We start from the raw sequence: 22,191 nt of genomic DNA, 5'->3' as shown, positions 1-22,191 counted from the left end.
ATATTTACAGCCCAACTATGAATCTACTCCTTCACATACTCTTTTAGTTTCGCATAAGATACTTGGACTTCATCACTTCTCACACTACGAAATATACTTTACGCTGTGTTTTCATGTAATCATTTGGAATGTGGATGAAGTCCCAGAGCACAACCCAGTAAATCGTTTGTTTCAAAAAGAAGAAAACTCTCAAATAAAAGAAGAAATTTAATCGAAACTCGGGAAGGATTCAAATTGTGGCGAATGTCGCATCATGCATAATATATACGTAGATGTCTATAAACATTGAGCGAATTTTATTAAGATTCAAAGGAAGAACCTCTCGCGCACATTGCTCCTTTGCTAGTCAACTCAGTAAGCCATCCGCTGTTGCTTGGCTGACTCACAGACGAAGAAGAAAAATATCGAACTCTTTCTGCAAATTCTTCTAAGTCTTCTAAGTCTTCCAAGAGTTCTTGTCTTTATTTTGAAGTTTCGACTCTTGAAGAATTTTATCTAATATTTGTTAGCGATTTACAGGCATAGTCTGAGTTAAGTCCGATGATCGTAGAATTTTCTTGGCATATTTTTAAAATAAAAATTCGTTCTTTTCCAAGTGCAACGCTCTCTTAAGTTAACTTGAAATCACTTAAAAACTTAAAATGGAAGAAAGTGTTCTTAAAAATTTTTTGGAAAATCAATCTTTATAACGCGTTGTATACCATAATTGCGGAGGACACAGCATACATACACACACACACACACACACACACACACACACACATTTTATACTCTCCTGTTAAAGATATAATTTCATAAAACCAACAATCATCATTCGTTAAAGAAGAATGAAAAAAAAAAAAAAAAAAATTCCCCCCATAGTCAACATCTCATTAAAATTGTACAATCAATTCAATAGGAAGTGCATGTACAATGCTTTAATGTATATGTATTTGTGTCGTAAGTTTAAGTTAAACATACAAGTCAGAAAGTAGGGCGTCATCTACTGAATAAGGAATCAAGCTGTCAATTGTCAGTTTTTGCTAACAATTGCAGTAAATCGTTGTAGTGCATATTTTGTATTGTACTACAAATGTCTTGCGTAAGTATATATGAGTATGTATGCACATAAATATGAAAAGAAAAGGCGGAGAAAAATAGTAAACATTATAGCATTGGTACCTACCACCATAAGAGAACAAGGAAGAAAAATATAAAAATAGGTCGCTAGGGAAGAAAAAATAGACAAAAAAATGGAGCATATAACTAATCTCTAGCTATGATTTTTTTTTTTACTATTTGGGAATGATTTAATTTTAAGAGTTTTGTTTTTCTTTTTCAACATTGTTCTGATCCTATTTTGTCTGCTTGTTATTAACGAAGTAGATCTTGTTGCTGCATTGGGTCAATTGTATACTGAAGAAAACTTGACAAGATGATGGGATACGATAGCGAAACTTGTCGTACTGTCATGTATCTAAAGTACTTAAGTTCGATTTAGATGGTTGGCAAACTGGGAACGAAGAAACGATTTAAAAAACAAAAGAAACTTTCCAGCTAAAATTTATTCAAATATTTGTGGATCCATTTCCGAACGTAATTTATGGCAATCGCTATAAGACAAAATTCGCTTTGAATTTTCTTTTATGGCATCTACTCGGTAAAGGTACAACACTTATAGATTATGCATCCACTAGGCCGCGGCCATTCTCCAACTCTTCCCCGCTTTCCGTACTTCTTTATGACCAATTTCCATGTATATAGGACATCCCCGAGACATTTGGCAGATACCAGAAAAAAAAAAAAAAAAAAAAAATTCCGAGCATCAATTGTATGATCAAAGTTAGGTTTATTATCTTAAACATGACAGCGACAAGTAAGTTTAAAAACAAATACTTTTGTAATTAGGTAAGAATTGTACGTAAATTCACATTATTGGGAAGTTTCCAAGCGAAAATCGTTAGAGAGAAAACTGAAACTTTGGCTACGTATTCGTAGTTGAAGTTCTATGATCAAGTTTGAAAGAGGACGAGCACTTCTCTGGGGCACTTTTTGCTTATGCGTTTGATGGGATCGACAATAAAATCCTCCCAAAGAAAAAAAGAGAATACTTTAACAGAAGATAAGCTGGCGAGAGGGCGGCTTTCAATCCAATCAGAATGGCACTCTCTATAATTCCAGACGTTCAAGTTGGATATAAGTAAAAATATCGTACACTCTTTTTCCCTCTGCTGCCTTTCCCTTACAATTTCTAAGCCGCAACCGTGCTTAGCTAGATAAAGGATAAATTGCGTACGAGTAAAATTCACGCTGCAGTCACAATGTAAAAAAAAAGTTTTGCGAATACTAGTACAAGCAGGAACACCTGGCAATGTTATTTGTGTGCGTCTGTCAATAAAATTCAATAAGTGCTTTAGAGAAGACGGGGACATACTCGATTTTTATATTGTTCTGAATTTCATTACGTAAGTGATTATTCCTGATAAGTTCTATTAGGCGAGAGATAATTGTTGTTCGTTGATTGTAATTACAATTTCCTTGCCTTATACCTTGTAAAGATTAAAAATTGCCCTTATCGGCGGAATTTTCGGATTGCTTGCTTGGGCTAATTCGCCGGTTTGACCAGATATTCAGTTTCACTTCAAAAGTAACTTTCTATATATGGAAAGGCCTATCCACACAATTGAAATCGTCCTTCTATGAATCGCCCCTTTTATCATATATTTGTGCCGGACAATTGAAAAAAGAATGTAATTCATTTCCAATTTCCTAACCCACGATGGTGTAATACATAGGTTTATTCAATTAAATTTAAAAGTGTTAGGAAAAGTTCTGTTCTGACGATTACAATAGTTCACTTAAATCCTTGCTAGATCTATGTTACCCACGTCATTCTTACAATGTGTACTGAAACAATCAAAAATGTCCTAACTAACTCTAGGTCGTCCGTTCGTTTGTACAGTCTAACGTCTCACATATTTCGTTTGGTCTGTTAGTCCCGACCAAATTCCTAATCTCTACGTCTCTTGGTGCCTGCAAGTAAACCAGCTTGCAATGGATTAGCACTTACGCAATACACAACAGAACGGCTCGAAACAAGAAAGAAAAAAGAAATGTTGTTAAAATCTTTTCGAAATCTGTTTATCATGTCGGCGGTGTACCGGTCCGCTGACGATCACAATCGAAGTCGGCTGAGGTGCTCGTTGATACAAGCAAAATAACTTATCTACCTACCATACAACCAATTTAAATACTTGAAGAAATAAGGTGTTGGCCTAACTGTGGGACCAAAACGAACTTGACACACAACCTTAAATACTTCAAAGATCATAAGACGATCGAATATTCGTAGTAGGAAACGTGATTTAAATTTTATCATTAATTTAACTGCGGCCTTTGGTGATAACCTTAAAAACTGAACGTATGTGTGATGTGAAGTAAACATGTCGTTAGACACTGTATTTCATTTCTAATTTATGAAGGTGATGTGTCTCTTATACATCACAGAAAGTGAGGAACTTCAATAACCAGAAAATTAGAAAAGATACGTTAGTCTATCCCATTTGATCACATGTTGTTAGTTTATACTCTTCTTATAAAGGTAGGCGTACATTGTAGGTTTATCAACAGATAGTTGGTGTCAGAAATCTAAAGCATATTATTACTCCGTAGCTTACGATACGATACGAGAGAATTCAATACATGTAAATTTTCCTCATTCAACTTTCCGGGATAAGCTGGAAAAGTTGACATTTTTCAGTTTAACCGCAACAGCAATTATAACTTAGAATATGATGCGCTGGTAGCAGTTACTTAACCAGTTTAGATAGCATCGCGCGTAGAACACAATATTCCTTGAAGTTAAAAGTGCACTTTCACACACACTCGTCTTCAATTGCGTCTTAGAGTAAACTTAATCCATAACATGAGTTACTATAATGTTTTGTTTTTCCCCAAAAATTCCAGCAAACCTTCATTAAAAGCGCAAACAACAACCATTTCAAACAATTTAAGAAAAATTCTACACTTAAAACTAATGATTATTTGAAAGCACAGACGAATAAATTTCAACTCAATTTACTTTTAATGAAGTAAATACTTCGCACACGTTAAAAACAATCCCTTTAAGGGAGTAAATACAAACTTTACTTAAAGTCATTTTCACATAAGTTATTTAATAGTTTCCTGTTTTGTGAATGTTTGCATACAGCTCCAAAGTTTAACTCTAAACGACTCTAACCGAATTCTTCGGCATCCTTTCTTCCCTCCAAAAATGTAGAGAAACTGTGCGTATAAAAAAAAAATTAAAAAAAAGTCCACTTCACCTAAGAAAGTGAAAGTGATGAGCATCCTTTACTTTATTTACGACTCGCAAGATTGTGATCTCCTGATTTTAGGATAGAAAGACACGCTTGCTTGGAGATGAACTATTTAGAAAGCCTTAACCGTCTAGTTGCCAAAATGTTGGAGCGAAAATGTGCAAGAACAGCTTAGGGTCGCTGCTTGAACATAAGCGAAGGATGTTTTTAAGAAGTTTCAGCTTTTTATTTCAATTATTCCATCCGTTAAGTAGTCCGAAGACACAGTCGCATATGATCTAATCAATTTGATATTTTCAAGTAACACACTGTTCGTCTTTATTACGAATCAATTTTTTAAATGAAATCGTGACTTATTGATAGTAAATGGTTCCCGGTAACTACTTTCTCTTTCCAAGGTTAAAGAAATTTCTTGACTACACGATACACCAAAGTGAAAAAGCTGAAGGGCATGCAACTTCTTTCAAACGAATCTTGTCGCCTCTTTCTCTTGTTACCTTTTTTGAATACGATAGTCTGCTCGTTTCTCTTTTAAATAGATATTATAAGGGGAAAGACGAGGAACCAGTACCTGCTCATCCCACAATGTAGAGTAAAAAAGTTGCAAAATAGATCTAAGATGGGTTCTGTTGTGATATATGGGCACAAGTGAGATTGCTTTTGATGATTCCACATGATACCTTCCCTTCGAAACCAATGTTAAATTGCTAATGACTATGATCAGTGGTGAAGACTGCTCTTCTTTCTTGCAGTTGAGAGGGTAAAAATTTCGTTGGCCCAACAGACAATGCCGCTTTGGCCTCTTAACAATTTTATATATAAATGCAAAGAAGTTGTGATCATCAAATAACAAACCTAAGGATTCGAGTGTCTTGATGCACAATCCTTTCAGTATTTTGAAGCGAACGCTTTGTTTCTATGCAAAAGGAATCGATTTATTTTTAGAAGAATTGCTTGCATATCTTACAGTGAAAAGCGAAAAAGTAATGAATGATAGTTACACAGTGTGGCATGTGCAGGGACTGTTGGAAGTTGGAAGTTTTGCGAAGTGCGATTCTCTCCGTTGTGAAGTGCAGGAGCTGGTTTATTGGGAAATCCTCATTATTTTATATCGTTGCATAACATAATGGGAAAGAAGTTACGGTGGCCTAGCGTATAGATAAATTCCTTTCGGTTACAGCTTTTTCCCTACCATAGAACAACTTAGCGCATTCTTTCAAAATACTTACCGGTATTAACCCTTATTGTCAAATATTTAATATATAGGGTTCTTTAGTGCACTCAAAAGAAAAAAAAAGAGAAGAAAGGGAATCATAATCGGAAAAGAGTCGTGCAAGTGTTTGCATTGCGCTAAAAAAGAAAAAAAAAAAAAAAAAAGTGCAAAGAAGCAAATGACAAAATCTGTGCTGGATCTTTGTGTAGAGAAGAAAAAACAAGTATTTTTTTTTTTTTTTGTTTTTATTATTTTCTCCTTAACCGTATTTCATTTGCCATTTCAGTTTCAAACTATGTTCATTAATTATTGAAACCTAGATGGGTTCTATTTGACAGTCTAACTCCTAATACGAAAACGTTGTCGTTGCCTAACAATATTTTTAATAAAATGTCAAATGGAGAAAAACAAAACACAAAAAAAAAAAAGATAAAAAACAAAAGAGAAAAAAAAAAGAAGAAAATAACAAAAAAAGATTTGAAAAAACTGCAAGATTGAAAATATTCCCACTTAACCCAGTGAAAGTACTCCTTTCATTCGACAAAACCAAAGAGACGTCGCTGTGACAGTTTTACTGTTTGACAAATAAAAACGAAAAACGGAACGTAACTGATGTATGAGCTTTATTGCGTGACATTTCAGTGATTTAAATTCGCAATTGGGGCACGCCGAGTCATTGTTGAGTTTGCTGTGACGTGTTATGTGTGTTTTCCAATGCAATAGAAGTCGGTGCGAATTTCCAATTTGCATGCGCGGCATGCGAAAATGAAAACAACAACCCCAAGCGAACAATTCATGAAGTTAGCTGCCGCTGTCGATATTGCGTCAAAATAAAGCTCTATTGCGCTCCTTATCCTTAGCTCTCTCGTCCCTTACCGGGAATACAAAAGCATGTTAAACTGCAGACGCGTTAATATTTTCTCAAATGTTTGTTAAAACTTTCTTTTAAAAGTTAAATGTGCCAAAATCACTAAAGAGTAAAAAGAAAAAAAAAAAAAAAAAAAAAGATTGACTTTTGTATGTGTCACTGCTTGACATAATAAAATAGAGAAAATATCAAATGTTTCGACGTAAATGCATTTCATGGTATGGTATGGCTGGGAAAGAGAAACAGCATCTCGTACTTTAAAGGTTAATAAGCACTTGATGGCGATTGATGGTCGAACGGATAAGAGAGAGAGAGAGAGAAAGAGAAAGAGAGAGAGAGAGAGAGAGATAGGGTCATAATGCCCAGATTGTAAACAAAGAAAAAGAAAAATAAAAATAAAAGTTCTATGCTAAAAAGGGGAACGAAAAAGATTTTATATACGTAAGGAGAGTAATGACAAAGACGTATGAACAAGTACAGCTGCTTACAGCATCAGCATCAGCATCGGCATTGGCATCGCTATCGGCATCGCCGTCACGGTTGATGGCCGAGGTTAAAGGAAATTAAACTTGTAGCGGAAAAACAATAATTAAATCGATTCGTCCGTTGTCTAAGAAAGTTTTCTAAGCCATTAATGAATACTTCCTCGCTTTCTTTTATCTTCTGCGCTTCTTAACAACGCAAGGAATACAAACCATGGAAATTGCTTTATTTTTCAATCTCTCTTAAAATCCTTATTTAATTGTTATTTTCTTAAAGAGAAATTAAAAAAAATTTAAGCGAAAAAAAAATATTTGGGATAAAATGAATCCCTTTGTGTTTTAATACCAAGCTGTTCGTGTCATAGGGACATGGGAGGAAGTTCGTAGAAATTTTATACTGAAAACTGCAGCTAAGATAATGCGAAAGAGGATGTGATAGAGAGAGAGAAAGAGAGAAGGAGTGGGAGTGGGAGTGGGAAGTTTTTTTTTTTTTATTAATCAAGCATCAGCCGTGGAATTGTCTTTTCCCCCAGATTGAGGTAACTGAAATGGAAGGCATACATTTCTTGATACCTTCACAAACGCAACGTTAATCAGTCGGCGAAAATCTACAAAGAATTTTGTGGGTCATCGGTCTTCGTACACGTTATTTGCATAAAGGAACGAAAAGCGAACGTAAACAAAAACCAAATTTCATCGAAATCAACAATTTAAAGATATGAACAAATTTAATGCGAAAATGTATGCATATGTTGTAGACATGCATAAGTAAGCGAACGGCAAAAGCAATAACTGTAAGAAAAACCTTGAGGCGTACAAGGAGAATACAATACAAGCGGAAATGATGACAACGACACAACGAACTCGGCTCGCTTTTAACATTTTAACAAGTACCTGTGGGCTCGTGTTCACGTTAATCGTTATGCTCGGGCAATCATAACGCTTTCTTGAATAAAAATGAAAGAAATAAGCAAAGCAAAGAATACGACAACGATAAACCTTAGCAAGCATATATGTAATAAAAGCAAATTGTATTTCGTTGCTGTTGAATTTTTGATATCGTCGTTGCCTGGATGTCGACTGCATACAGAATTCAATATCTGTATACATTTTTTTTTTTTTTTTTGGCAAAAAGAGAAAGAAAAAGGAAAATTGTAAAACGAATTTCTTTTCTTGTACAGCGTACTATTTATAGTTGGCATTCAGATAAATTGAGCCTTCGGCGACGATTCAATAACAAGGCGCCCGCACTCTAACAAGACAACAAGACAAGAGGCAATCAGCTGACAACATATTGTTTTTGAAAATCACGTAAATGTTTCTTGATAGCAAATTTTCCAAAATTAGAAAATAAATGCCATATGTAGTTAACCGAGATTATGTGCAACTATTTAGATAGTTTACGGCATAATAATGCTGCGACGGATAAACATGATTATGAAAATTTTTAAATTCATGAAAATTTTTCCGTAAAACAAAAATATTTTCTTAACTCATTTAAGATTTCATAACATAACGCACGAGAAGGAAAGGAAAAGCAAAATATAATCGCGCGACACATTTGTTTAACTGCGATCTATTTATTACTCGTTACTTCATTTCCGTCAGACGAACTCGTACGAATCTCTAATACGTTTGCTTGTAAGTCTCTTGATCGCCATCGTGAACCCGTTTCTATTCATTCTGAGAAATCATTTCCCTTGAGCGCTCTCTCCGCGCATACAGAAAGTCATGCCTGCAAAATGACGAGCCTGCAGTATCGATGATGTTGTATTCGTTTAAAAATTGTTGGAAAATTCGGGGAATATGTTATTATTTTACTACTCCTCTCATGCTGAAAACGTAAAGGACGTTTTGTATAATTGGCAAGAAAAACGCACCTCTCTGTCTACGATTCGTTCGTTACTTTTCGATCACTTTCCATAATTTTTGCGAAGGCGTGCAGACCTCAACCCATCTTTTATGTTTTCTTAGTCTTTCACTAAAGATTTTCCAAGATAATTAATGCCGGCGCTGTAAGGTACTTTCATTATGAAGAGTGTATTTTAATCTCCAGCTTAACAAGCTTTTAAGCGTAAGGTCGAAATATGTCGGAAAATGCTAAACAATAGTTTTTTTCTTTCTTTGCCAAGCAGAACCGTTTGAAAATTGTCACTTAAGTGTGTGACTATGCTACCAACAAGCAAAGAAAGTCAATTCGTTATTGATTGTGACAATTCTCCATGCGTTTTAAATCTTAATCAGTATCTCGGTCCAATTGTCACTCAGCAATATATTTAACTTTAATTGGTTGTTAACGAAGTTCTGCTTGACTTTTTCTTATCAGGAAATAGAACTTTTTGACTTATTTATGTAGAAGGAGTTTTTACGGCACCTTGTGAGACTGAAGGTTAACCTCCTCAGCCGTTAGGCATAGGCTTCTTTTTATATCCCACACTACATGGACTACATACTAAGTTCTTGCTGATCCCAGAAGGACTTACGCTAACGCCACATTCTATAATTTCTGTCCTCTGAATCAATCTGAAATTGTCTGTCTGTCTGTTCCATACATCCGTACGTTCAACTTACCTGTCGTAAATTTCTCGATATCTTGATAGAATTTGGTATATAGGCGTGTTTGGTCCAAGAACGAACCATGTTGAAAAGCGTTCTGTCGTACTTGTTTAATCAATGTCTAGGTAACGTCCTGCTTTGTAGAAAAAAATGTTAATTTCCAGAATTTCGGGGCAAAAATGGCTGAATAAAGTAGATTTGAATTCATTAATGCAATCTTCTGAACTAACTGCGAAATATTCGTGTCTGCAAAAATTGAGTCTTTATATAGTAGATTTGCTTCTTCATTCCATATTTTTTGATTATATTCAATATTTCTTGGCGAAAATTGGTTAAAGAATTTCGGTTACATAGGTTTTTTTTTTTTTTTGGATCTCATCCCATTAAGGATCTAATGAAATACAAGCCTTTGTTTAGCAAAGATGTTTAGTTATTAATATTCTGTAATGAGAATTAGTCCATACTAACAGGATGCGAAAAAAATTTGAATTACAGAGGATTAAGTTTTAGACACCAACCAATATAGAGGCCCTTATGAAGGATGCTCCCTTAACTGACGACAATGTCTAATTTGTATCTTTTTTTTATGACAGAGACATTTCCGTCCGATATGTAATAAATTATTTGACAAGTGAATTAACTCTGGTAGATTTGAACTATGCTACTTAACGTTTTGAGTATCGTCCAACATAAGGATTTTCAGAAAAAGTGCGCATCAGGCGAATTGATGTAGGGTATCTAATAGTCGACTTTGATCGACTTTAATACTCTCAGCTTAGTTTATGCTTAACTGACAAGATTGGTTAAATTGCAAGTTTAACTGCCTAATCACTAATCTCTAATCTATAGTAAGCAAAGGCAATTATACGACAATTTTTTCCCTTTGGCAATATTGTGATTGGGTGTAAAATAAAAGATTTATTTTTACAACGTATAATTTGATTTATTACCTATTAAACATTATTTACTGGTTTTAATAACATAACTACAACATGGCTTTTTTCTTTTTGATTGTAAAAAAAACTCATCGTCTAACACATATATACAAATGATTATCTATGGCTCAACTAACAATATGTACAATGACGCGGGATCACAACTGAAATTCTCGGGCTGCTTCAGTGCCGTCAACACTTGTTCGTAATAACACAAATGCTGTAGGGCCAACAGATGTTCTTTTTGACGACAGCATTTTTGTTAAAATCAAATCAGTCTTCAAACAATTTCTACAAATAATTTTTCTTTTTTAAATTTATTAGGTCGTGTCATAAGCAACTTTCGTTTTTTTATCAGAAATTTATTCTGCTTTCATTGAATAACAATATTATTTTGATTTATTTTGTTGATTTTATTTACATACCTATGCTAAAGCTCTTGCTGATTGACGCGGATCTTGCTCCAATATTGCCCTTAAAATGTCCTTCTCAAAATCGGACGGAGGTGCTACGGCCTTGTTTAAATTACCAAAGCATTATATGTCGAGCAAGTGGTTTTTTACTCTCCGTTCCAGAGGTTAAGAAAAACAATTGAATGTAGCATGCACCACATAAAGCAGTTGACCTAAGACTACCTCACCTATCCTCATCTATATAGTGAAAGCAAAAACTTGTTTGTTTCGTTCGCTTATAATGGGTAAATACAAGTAACAGATTCTATCTAACGGCATCGGAAGTTACTTAGGACTCGATCTTATAAAATTGCAACGTAAAGCAGTCTTTGGTAGTTTTACGTTTTTATTCAACTTGTTCTGAGATTAAGTTCACACCTCGACATACCACATGTATTCATATGCGGCTATTAGGTTAATATAAGTGTCATTTACAAGTACAATAGATTTACATATCTATATACAAATTTTTTGCAGCATCATATATTTGAGGCGTTTGAGTTCTTGTTCTGGTCTTGTCCGTTTGCAATTCAACTCTCTTGGCTCGGCTAACATTGTCATCTGCAAATACTTTGCCTAAGTACCCGATTACAAGCAAGTTACGAATATCTGACGTCATTGCGACATGTTTGTGTTAAGCTTATTTTTCCGCTAAATATACTGCTAATGCATGACACAGGTAAAGCGTCATTAATGTGTGCATGGTTTTGCTATTCTTTTTAATTTGGTTTCGTAGAAAATCCACTAATTTTCACGAAAACTCATATAATCAAATGTGTGATATTCGTAACAACGTAATCACTCTGACGATATTCTTTACGTGGACGTAAACGCGATGATGGTTGGTGAGAGAAACGTCGAGAGTACAGTGGGATAGGGTGTGCCCGCAGCTTGGAAAGTGTATTGCTTACTCAGCTGCAAATGCTTCTTCGCTGACCGAACGTTTAGTGTAGTTTTGGCCGCGCATCAATTGTAATTAAGATATGGTCTACTGCGCTGGAAATTGATTTCGGGCCGACCTAAGAGTTTATGGTGTGTTAATGCAGGTTTATTTTGCTCCAGAATTTTGCATTACAAGCAATGATTACAAGAAAGGAGAAATTAATCCGAATTTGAAGCAAAGGTCTTAGTAATAGTCAGGCAATGAGAGCGTTGCCCCTAAACCCTTTCACAATTATTTGATGGCTATTAAGTTGGAGCGTTAAGGCAAAGACGACTTTCATTCCTCGTTATTTCAGTAAAATATCAGTTTGTTGGCTTGTGTATGTATTTGACATAACTAAAGTAATAAATTTCACACAATGTTCATCACTTTGCTGATTAACAAATTCATACGCTTTGATTACCTTCGCCAAATAGGGTGAAAACGACCCAGAATATAATTCAAACCATAATCGTCGATAATAAGCTACTCTAACCTCCAACTGTGTGAAGAATGCTTTCATTACCATACCATAAATGTAGACATACACGCCACTAATTTTGCTATCCCCTAGTATGTAACACAACGTGGTTGCATTGTTCAAATTTTACTTTTCTAAGCAATCCCGGCAGCATGAGAATGCATCAACAAATCTAGTGTTAGTCCAAGTGCAGGTTTGAAGGTATCTTGCATAAATCAACCACCACAAAGAGTCGAGAGATTTCAAAGACGAAAGCTTCGCTAGTCTTGCTTCGCTTGAATTTCAATTTAAGTGAAAATTATATGATAAACAAATGTTGTTAATGTAAATTGAATAAACGAACCAGCATCAGTGAAAAACTTACGATGCACAGATTGCCAAGCATTGTTGGAAGTTTGTTTTTTAGCTGAGATGTTTTCTTTATTTTTTAATTTTGTTATTGTTTGTATAGGTGTTGTTGTTGCATATGAGGAAATGTTATTTGCTTCGAATAAAAGAAAAATATCTCACAGAATATTAAACTCAAGGAAAAATTTCAGTTTTCGAAAACACAATAAAATAAAACAATTAACAACTAACTGCCGTTGTATTAGGATTAACGTGTGTGTGTGTGTGTGTGTGTGTGTGTGTGTACAACAGCTAAAGTTGAAAGGATGAGGGCGTAAAATAACATTGTCTCTGAGCAAGGGTATATAATTTACTCGACAAATAATATAAGGAAACGAGGAAGAGGAAGAGAGAGAGAAAAAAAAAACAGTGTCATAGAAATTAGAAAAGCACACCAAAGAAAAACAACAACAACAACAAATGTAACCAACAACAACATTTTCATCAACAACAGCTTACCAACTTTAAAACAATTGCATAACAAAGATTTATACACAAATATACGTATATGCTACCAGTGTACACTCGCGTGTATATGCATTTAATTGTGTGTATGTTTGTGTATGGATAGATGCGTTCGCCTGTAGCGTACAAAATTTAGAATAAAACAGAATAGCGATGTGTATACCAATGCGGCCTGTGAATACATATATATATATAGGTGTGTGTATGTGTGTGTGTTTGTGTAAGTATGTATGAATATGTTGATCACAATGGTGGTGATGTTGGTTGAATTGTATATAAAGGATTTTCCACACTCACTAGACACAAAAAGCAACAACAATATTTTTGCATTTCATATGCATGAATTTACGCATGAATCCAACAACAAGAAACAGGTTGAATGTCCTTTGGCTTTGCCGTCATCCTCTGATGGCATTATAGCGACTAAAAACAAGCTGAGTATATCAGATATATATATATATGAATATATATATATATATATATATATATATATATATATATATATATATATGTAAATATATGGGCGTGTGGGTATGTCAGCTTGTACGTGTGTTTATGGTAAACAAATATCAACACATGTGCAAACAATAATACGGTACTTTATTGCAATTCAACAGCAGCTGGCTGTAATGGTTTTTTTTTTTTATACACATTTTTTTTTTTTTACACTTTTTTATTTTTCTGTATATGAAAGCCTTTCAAATACTTGAAATTCATTGAATGAAGTTAGAGTGAATAAATGTGTTTAGGAAAGATGCAAAAAAAAAACAAAAAAAAAATCCTAAAGAAATTAAAACCTGCCTCTGATATTAACGTGTGTGCGTGTGTGTGTGTTTATTGTGCGCATAAATTCGAAAACAAATACATCCAAACGAAACGAACCGAAACGTTCAAGTTAAGTACGTATGCATTATTTTAATAGTACCTCAAGAAGTTGCCACCGTGACTTACCTATCCTGCTTGCCTTCAGTCTTGTTGTAGTCTTTTTAGCAACGAAAAAGAAACAAACAACAAAAAAAAAAAAAAAGCAAATCTAAAATCAAACAATCTCTCTCGCAGACATACAAAGCAGATACAATGGTTGTAGTGCCTTAGAAAATGCATAGCATTATTTCCATTTTTGTTGTTGTTGTTGTTGTTGTTGCAATTGTTGAAATCCTTTTCGAAATAAATTTAAAATAGAGTACGATGCACTCATACTTACCCTACGTTTGAAACAACTTAGGGAAAAGAAAGAAATTTTTTTTTTTTCGCCTTAGCACAAATGTGTAATAAATTTGTCATTCCGTTCGTAACTGTTCTAAATCATCGATTAAGACGTATATACATGTTTGAAGAGCAAGATAAAGCCGTAGGTTTCACGCTAATGTTTCGTCAAATGTGCTGGGGCTACTCTTAAGGGAACTTTGCAGAAGCCATAAGTATTCATTTATACACTTTTATATATACATATATATATGTACAGTCAAAACGCTCCTCCCTTTTGACTTGGCATACTTTCCGCTTGGTTAGGAGATGTTCAGACTAAGTCAGAGTTGGATAGAATTAGTTAGTAGCCTGTAGCAGTATCTTGAAGTAGGCTATCCAGAGGTAGGGTTATGAGTCGTTATTTGCTTTCGGTTGAGATCTGGCGAGGCTGGATATGACAACCGATTTTACGAAAAAGAGCGTCGTTCGATTGTTCTCTTCTGCTGCGAAAGTGAATTGCGGCTGTGGCTACAATGCTTTGCTAATGAACTATTGAATTTAATCTGTAGGGGGTTGAACTGTAATTATAAATCTCTTGGCGAATGCCATGTGAGCTACAATTCTATGTCTATAAAGTCAGTTCACTTGAAATGTAGTATCAAATGACTTAAGCAACTGTCCGTACGACCCCATCATTAAGGGAAATCTATGGTTACATAAAGTTAGCCTCGGTTTTTCTTTCCTTTCCTCATCCGTTAAAACATTTAATAATCGTCGTAATAACCGTCACGATTGTAATGATTTATAAAGAGAGTACGTAGTCCTTATTTTTGGCCGATTTTGTCCCACAAGTGCATGGTATAAATGGATTGAAATTATGTTTTACCTCGACAGCGAAGTCATAAGATAAAGTATTTCGGTCTTTTTAAGTTTTTTAATAAATTTTCTCATCTAATAATAACGTCTGTATATTTGGAGGCCCGTTTCGTAGACTACAAATACTCTCTGGTTTGAAACGATATTAGATATCGATTGAAAATCCTACCATTAATACATTTATACTGGAGGTGGCAACCTTGGATGCTAAGTAGAATGAAAACGAAATTCATTTCTTTTACGTAACCAAGAGCCAAGAGTTTGCATTGGACGCCGTTGTGTTAACGTCAAACGATTGTATCGGCTTTCTTTGTAAAGTTGAAACTTTGAAGCATTGCATCCTTTGCGTGCAACAGAAGATTTGTGTAACTTTTAACCCAAGTGATGGGTATCTAGAGTTCGTTCTGAAACGCATATTATTCGGTTAATTGATATCTTATGAATTATTATTGTTGTTGTATTGTTGATCCACACATAAATAAGAATTAATATGACTTTAATTATGCGAGAATAATGCTAGATATCCACTTGCATATGCAAACTATATTCTGTGGAGTATGTAAGAGATACTAGAGTAAAACCTTAGCAATTTATTTCGAATCTTATTAAAAGTCAATCTTTGTAATTGGTAAGGGATTTTTGGAACTTTGTGGTGCTTTACGCAATAGATGCCTTTAGAGTCGTTTAGCTTTGGCAATACTAATCGTATTAAGCATTACTTGGGCACATTTCAAAGGTAGCAGACCAATGATAATTAAAATAAAACACTGTCGAATGTGAGCGAGTGTGTGAAAATGAGCAAATATCGTGAAAAATACGCTTTTATTACAATGTCAGCAAACATAAAAAAGTTTTATTCGCTTCCTCATCGAAAATGTCCAAACTCGGCTTGATCAATAAACATGCGACAGAGTCGATGAAATTTTTCGTATTACTTGGTTCTTGACACTGTTGTAAGGCTACATTAACCAGAAACATTTGCTTCGGGGTGAGGACAAAAAGAAATTCAAGTTATTAGCGAAAAATTTCGTAGACCAACTTTCCATTTGCTAATCGCTGCTGAAATAACATAAAATTGATTTGTTTTCGAAGAGATTGATTACACGGAATCAGAAGGTTACATAAGTATGTAATCGTATGCAAATATGAATAATGCAGAAGGGATGAAACTGCACAAGTGTTGGCAAAGCCTAATTACACATAAGGTAAGGTGAGTTCATTGGTGAGTTTTGGTAGGAATGAGCTGCGCGAACCTGACCCGCACACGATTGATTTCATTTTCTATTGCCGATAATTACAGAGTATTCCAATGTTGAGAATGTTGTCTCGGAATTTTTAATTGCATCTACGTCGACTCACATTCGTATCGCGCGATAGATCTTTTTTAACGATGTAAAACTGACTTCACACCAAGCCTATGAAAATCCACAGTGAGGTCCCAAGTAAATAAGGATCGAATCAGCTTTCACTGCTTACTTCAGAGCATATTTGGTCGTAGCTGTAGCGATTGTTTAATCCGGAAAATCATATTGCTAACCGATTGGGCGCACCCCTACTAGGGTGCGGCCACTTCCTTTCTCTTTGTTTGCCCCCACTTCTTTCTGATCATCATCCTGTTACAAGCACAGAAGACATTCCCCAAATGATTGGTCACATAAAAAAAAAAAAAAAATTTGTCCATTATTTTGCATACAAATCCCATATGGTTCATATGGTATGTGTAGGGTATACACGTAGGGTGGTAGAATGAGTAGCTTAATAGAAAAATAGTAAATTATTGGCGATTACTTTAAAAAAGTACATGCGAAACATACGAAAAATGTGCTTGACTTTGAGTGAATAAATCACGTAAAGATTTTTCTTTATCGTGTGTATCGTTTTTTAACTTTTAACCTAAATCTATTTCTTCTATAAATTCTTGTCAATTAATGCTGTCATATAATACTCGCTGGCTCCTTTAAACTGTTAAAAACACTTACAGGCGATATTATATTATATGTTTAACCCATCAAAATTTTTAACTGTGCGTCTCGCCGTATTCTACTAGAGTTATGATAAATCTTAGATACTCATCTTAGCTGCGCCTTGAGTTTTACGATCACACATCAATTGAAAAATCTTTATACAACGGAAATGAAATTTTCATATGCAGATTATTCGCTCTTTGCCATTTAAAACGCATAAGGCAAAGAATTTTATTTTAATATAATTCGCTAAAAGGAAATAATTTTGCTTTCCATAATTTATTGCCGCCTTTTAAATATTAAAGTTATATAACGGGTTTTTAAAACGAATATTGCATATACATATATAAATATTCCATATAATTTTATCGCATTATTTTCATTGTTATTACTACTACACATATCAATTTCCTTCGTAATAACTCTTCAACAAAAATATATTAATTTGAAAAGTTTTTTGTTTTGCTTTATTTCAATCGAAAATTTTATTTATTTTTTGTTTTTTCTTTCATTTCAGCTCCGCCGTCTTCGATTGAAATTCAAGGTTATAGCAATAATGCCAAAGTGGAGGTGCGAGAAAATCAAGATTTGACCCTGAAATGTATTGTAGCAAACTCAAAACCAGCCGCCCAAATTATTTGGTTCCGCAATAATGTGGAATACAAAATAGGTAAGTGAAATTTTTACTCTTTCCGAACTTTAGGCGAAATTATTTTTTTTTTGGCGAATGCTTGAGAGTAGACATAAGCGATTATTAGTTTTCTGCATTTTTCTCACATCTTTGATTAGACATAGTGGAGACAATATCCCTATCCTTAGTCTGCTTGAAACTTTGCTGAATTCAGGAAAGAGTTTGTCTTGTATAAACTAGAAGCGTCTTATTTGAAAATATACATTTCGGTTCGTTAAATTTCCAAAAAAAATTGGGATGTAATTATTTGAGTACCAGTTCTCCTCACAATTGCTCATGAGAATACAGTAGCCAGTAGTACAGAAGAACTTTCCTGCAATAACTAGTATGGGGCTGTCCGAAAATATGATATACATTTAGAATGGACGTACAAACTATCCCGTTCTGTTTTCAAAACATTGCTTTGATTGCTGTGATCGTCTCAAAATGAGAGCTGACCTATGTTATGCATCTGTCAATAATGTCGAGTTTATATCGCTTTAAGGTCCATGCAAAAGACTTTTGCCTTTTACTGCGCTGAATATGTTATGTTTCGTGTTAACTAAACAACATTTGCAGCAGGTGTTAGCTTTTACCTTTAACTGGAACTAAAGTGAATCTGAAGCACATCGAATGCTTGCCAAAGATTATAGCGACTTGGTTCCAAGTAATAAATCATCTAGGCAATGCTTTCGACGTTTTAGGAAGAGTGAACTCAGCGTTGGAAACAAGTTCGGCTGTTCACGGCAGGCAAAAGAGGCGTTGGGGGCATTACCTAATGAAGGTTCGAGTCATGGGCAACACGAGCCAGCAGCATTTGAATTGAAACCAAGAGACATTGTAGCGCGGTTTATCTCTTGCTAGCAGTCGATTCAAAGTCAACAAAGGAAGCTTTATTTTTGCGGATTAAATCGAAATGCGGCTGGGAATGACAAGTGGATATTCTACGTCAATCCCTTGACCGTGAAGCATACTACGCTATTTCCGGTTAATCGTTGCCATTGACCTCAACATCACGCCAAACCCGAATTTTCGTGGTTCGAAGGTCAAATCTTAGGAGCCGTATTCTCCTGACATTGCTCTTGCTGGTTAGTGGTTGTTCTGATGTTGGCTCTTTACCCGGATCATTTAAAGGAGGAGACGCTTTTTCCTGACGGCCCGGAATTATCTGAAAGATAGAAAAAGATGCTAGCCAGCGAGGCAAGATAGTTCCATTAATGTGTTCGTTTATTTTTTTCCGAAATGAATGCATTTTTGAACACGAAAACGCGGACCAAACTAATTTGACATTGCTTCGGTAAAACTTCAGTTTCTTTGATTTTCATCTTTTTTTTTTTCGAAAATACAAAAAATTTGAATTAAACTCACAGCGGATATTAGTTTTATCTACTCAGACGCTGAACTGAGAAAATGACTAACGACCATTTTTTTTTTTTTGGAAATAAGAACAAAAAGTTACTGGTATTCTTTTAAATGTATACGCAATGCATTTTCGTAGGCGATGATTACAAATTACGCCAGCTATCAATCTCAAATATATTACGAAGAATACTTAAAATGATAACATCAACATTTTTCATTGGTAAAAGATCAGACCAGCCAGCAAAAAAGCCCGACTTGTCTGTCATATTGACCTTAGGTGATGAACGCAAAAATGTTATATATTTAACATATATGAGGAGAAAACCAATCAGAGAGTAGATGAAGAGAAGAAAAATTTAAACAAACAAAAAAATTCATAATAATAAAATTTCCAATGTCCTGAATAAAATCAAGTTTTGCTTCCTTTTTATGCTAAACACAATTATCCTTTTCCTTTTTTTCTTTTGCTTGCTATTGCTTTCTTTTTGTTTTCAATCAATCAATTTCTTGAATAAATACAAATTCAATTTGATTGAAATTTCTGAGTTGATATAATTTCTTATGCACTGCTTTCGTTTATCGTAGGGTCTTATCATTTCTTTTTTCCCCCTTTTGTCACTTTATGACCTTTCTCTTGATAAATATGAAACCTATAGAATTTACCGAGTGAAAAGAGAAAGAAAGGAAAATTAAAAAACAAAAAATAAATAAATAAATAAAAAAAAGATAAAAACTACCAGCAAAAAAAAAAAAAAAAAAAAAAAAATAAAAAAAAAAAATAAATGAAAAAAAAAGAGAAAAAAAAAATGCACTTCATTTTTTTCTCATGGCAAAAGTACACAGTTAAAAATCATCATCCTAATTGAAAGCTATTAAATGAAATGTTCTCAGCAAAAGTTTACCTTTATCTTTATCTGTGTATACAAACTGAGATACTCTAGCAGGAGAGTTTAATTCGTTATATATATATATGTGTAACATAGTATGTGTTTGACAAAACCTGGAGTCATAATTCTCGTTATAAAAATTTTATTCTTCTTTTTTGCTAACCGTTTATTTTTTATTTATCTATTTATTTTTTTATTTATTTATTTTTTTTTTTGTCAGAATTTACACGAATGCATGTATATGTGTGTGTGTAGATTTTTGTTCGAAAACATTTTCCTGACAAGTAAACCAACATTGTATAAGAGATAAAGGGTTGCAGTTGGTCATGGTAAAGCAGCATACAAACTTTATTTGTCCTGCCGCATACACATACAAATTTATTGTAAATGTGTAGAGTAGCAGCATTGGTGCAAATGAAGCTGACAAAAACTATCGCTAAACATTAATTTTGTTCTTTATGTTCTCGGTGTAACGCGCACACGATGGTTAAAATGAGATAGAAAGGGAGAAAGAAAGAAAGAGGGAGAGAGAGAGAGAGAGAGAGAGAGAAAGCGTAATATTAAAACAATGTAGGTCTGATAATGTGCCTCATTATTAATAACCTAAATGTCTTTAAAACTTATCAGCGGAATTTCGGCAGCAACATCACCACCAGATATTCAGCGAAATTAAAAGATGAAACTGCGAAAATCAACAAAAACTAAAGCATAATAACAACAAAAGTAATTTTTCCCTTTTATCTCTTATCAAAACTTTTGAATGAATATTTTTGTTTTTGTTTTCATATTTTGCGTCCGCAGTAAAATAATGAAAACTAGAAAACGAAGAGGAATTCAATTCAAGTAAATGATAGTCGTCCACTTAATACTCTACGTCATTACATAAATTTATTTTGCGCTCCTTTATTGCAGATTTGATAAAAATATTTATTTTTATTAACATTTTATTGTTACCTATCAACCGCAAGCTGAGAGCACAATGATCTTCTTAGTTCATTTTATTTAATACAAGTTCAAAAGTTTATTCCTCATTAGCCGGTTGAAATCGCCTTTGGTCGGGCAGGACGACTGTCAAATGCCGCACATCTATTAAATACTCTTCACTGATATCCATCTTAAAATAGTAAAAATTTCGACTTTTGGGTTTTAGTAGGTCTTACTTCTCATGGGACTAATGATCAAAAAAATAAACTTATATAATTCAAATTGATCCGCCTGAGTAGCCAGGTAGGTAAGAACCGCAACTAGGAAATCAATGTTCGCGGATTCAAATCTCAAGTGGTATAGAGTTTTGCTTGGACGCAGTCCTATAGTGAGTGTTCAGCCGATAAAGGCATTGGGCACATCAATAAGGCTACGGCCACCACCTCCCTATTTCGTTGTCTTTCCTCTCTTCTTTCTAATGGTCAACGTATTAAACGAATAGGAGACATCCTCTGAGTGATTGATCATATGAAAAAAAACAAAAGGTAACCGCAGTAAATTTATTTGTCGCAATAAATTTTCGTCATAAGATATTAAAATGAGGCGTATTTGGTGTTGCAAAATCTATAGGAGGAGGTGGAATAGATGATTTCACTGTCACGCTGTCAACAGATCAAAAAATGTCAGCAGAGATATAAGAGGAAGGAGGAGGATCTTAAAGAAAAGTTCATATCAACTCATAAGAATAGTGCTGCAGCTAATCGCAAAGAAGCTTGAAAGAAAAGAGTGAAGGAATTGCTTTAAAAAAAATTCGTAACTGATTCGATATTGGGGATTTGTAAGCTTATTCGCTCTATATATTTTTCCAACTCAAAATTCCTTATAATTGCATTAAAGAGATGAAATGAAAGGCGTAATTAATTCCCGTAACTTGAGATAAAAATAAATAGAATCATTGTTCTTCATCAACTAACTTGTGGTTGTAGAAACAACTTCAAAAAAAAAAAAGTTTGCAATTTTAGAAATTATAGCGGATTTTACTACACCTCGTAAGGGAGTGTTCGTGACAGCAAAACTTGGACATCCATTATATCAAGCAAACATTAAAAAAAGTAACAAAGCTTTTTGTTAATTGTGGGTTAAGTTTAAGTAAGACGATTACGTTTACTTTGGAACTTCATCATAAGCTATGCAAAATGTTACGTCGACGTTAAGCTACACCCTACTCCTATTGGTATTATTAAATGTTTTTATAACTCCT

The 22,191-nt window shown here is 34.2% G+C and overlaps 1 protein-coding gene across 8 annotated transcripts in view; it reads left to right on the top strand.

Annotated features, from left to right (window-relative positions):
- The window catches only part of LOC119636214 (nephrin), a 324,897-nt gene that overhangs the window by 83,474 nt on the left and 219,232 nt on the right, over window positions 1-22,191 (top strand). For all 8 annotated transcript variants that reach the window (XM_038031458.1, XM_038031450.1, XM_038031451.1 and 5 more), the window contains one exon: window positions 17,605-17,757. In XM_038031458.1, coding sequence (XP_037887386.1) covers window positions 17,605-17,757 — 153 coding nt within the window. The remainder of the gene's footprint in view (window positions 1-17,604; window positions 17,758-22,191) is intronic.

Source organism: Glossina fuscipes, unplaced genomic scaffold, assembly GCF_014805625.2.
Source record: "Glossina fuscipes isolate IAEA_lab_2018 unplaced genomic scaffold, Yale_Gfus_2 28, whole genome shotgun sequence".
In the NCBI taxonomy this organism is placed as follows: domain Eukaryota; kingdom Metazoa; phylum Arthropoda; class Insecta; order Diptera; family Glossinidae; genus Glossina; species Glossina fuscipes.
Note: the sequence above shows the minus strand (reverse complement) of the source record. Positions and strands in the feature narration are given on the sequence as shown.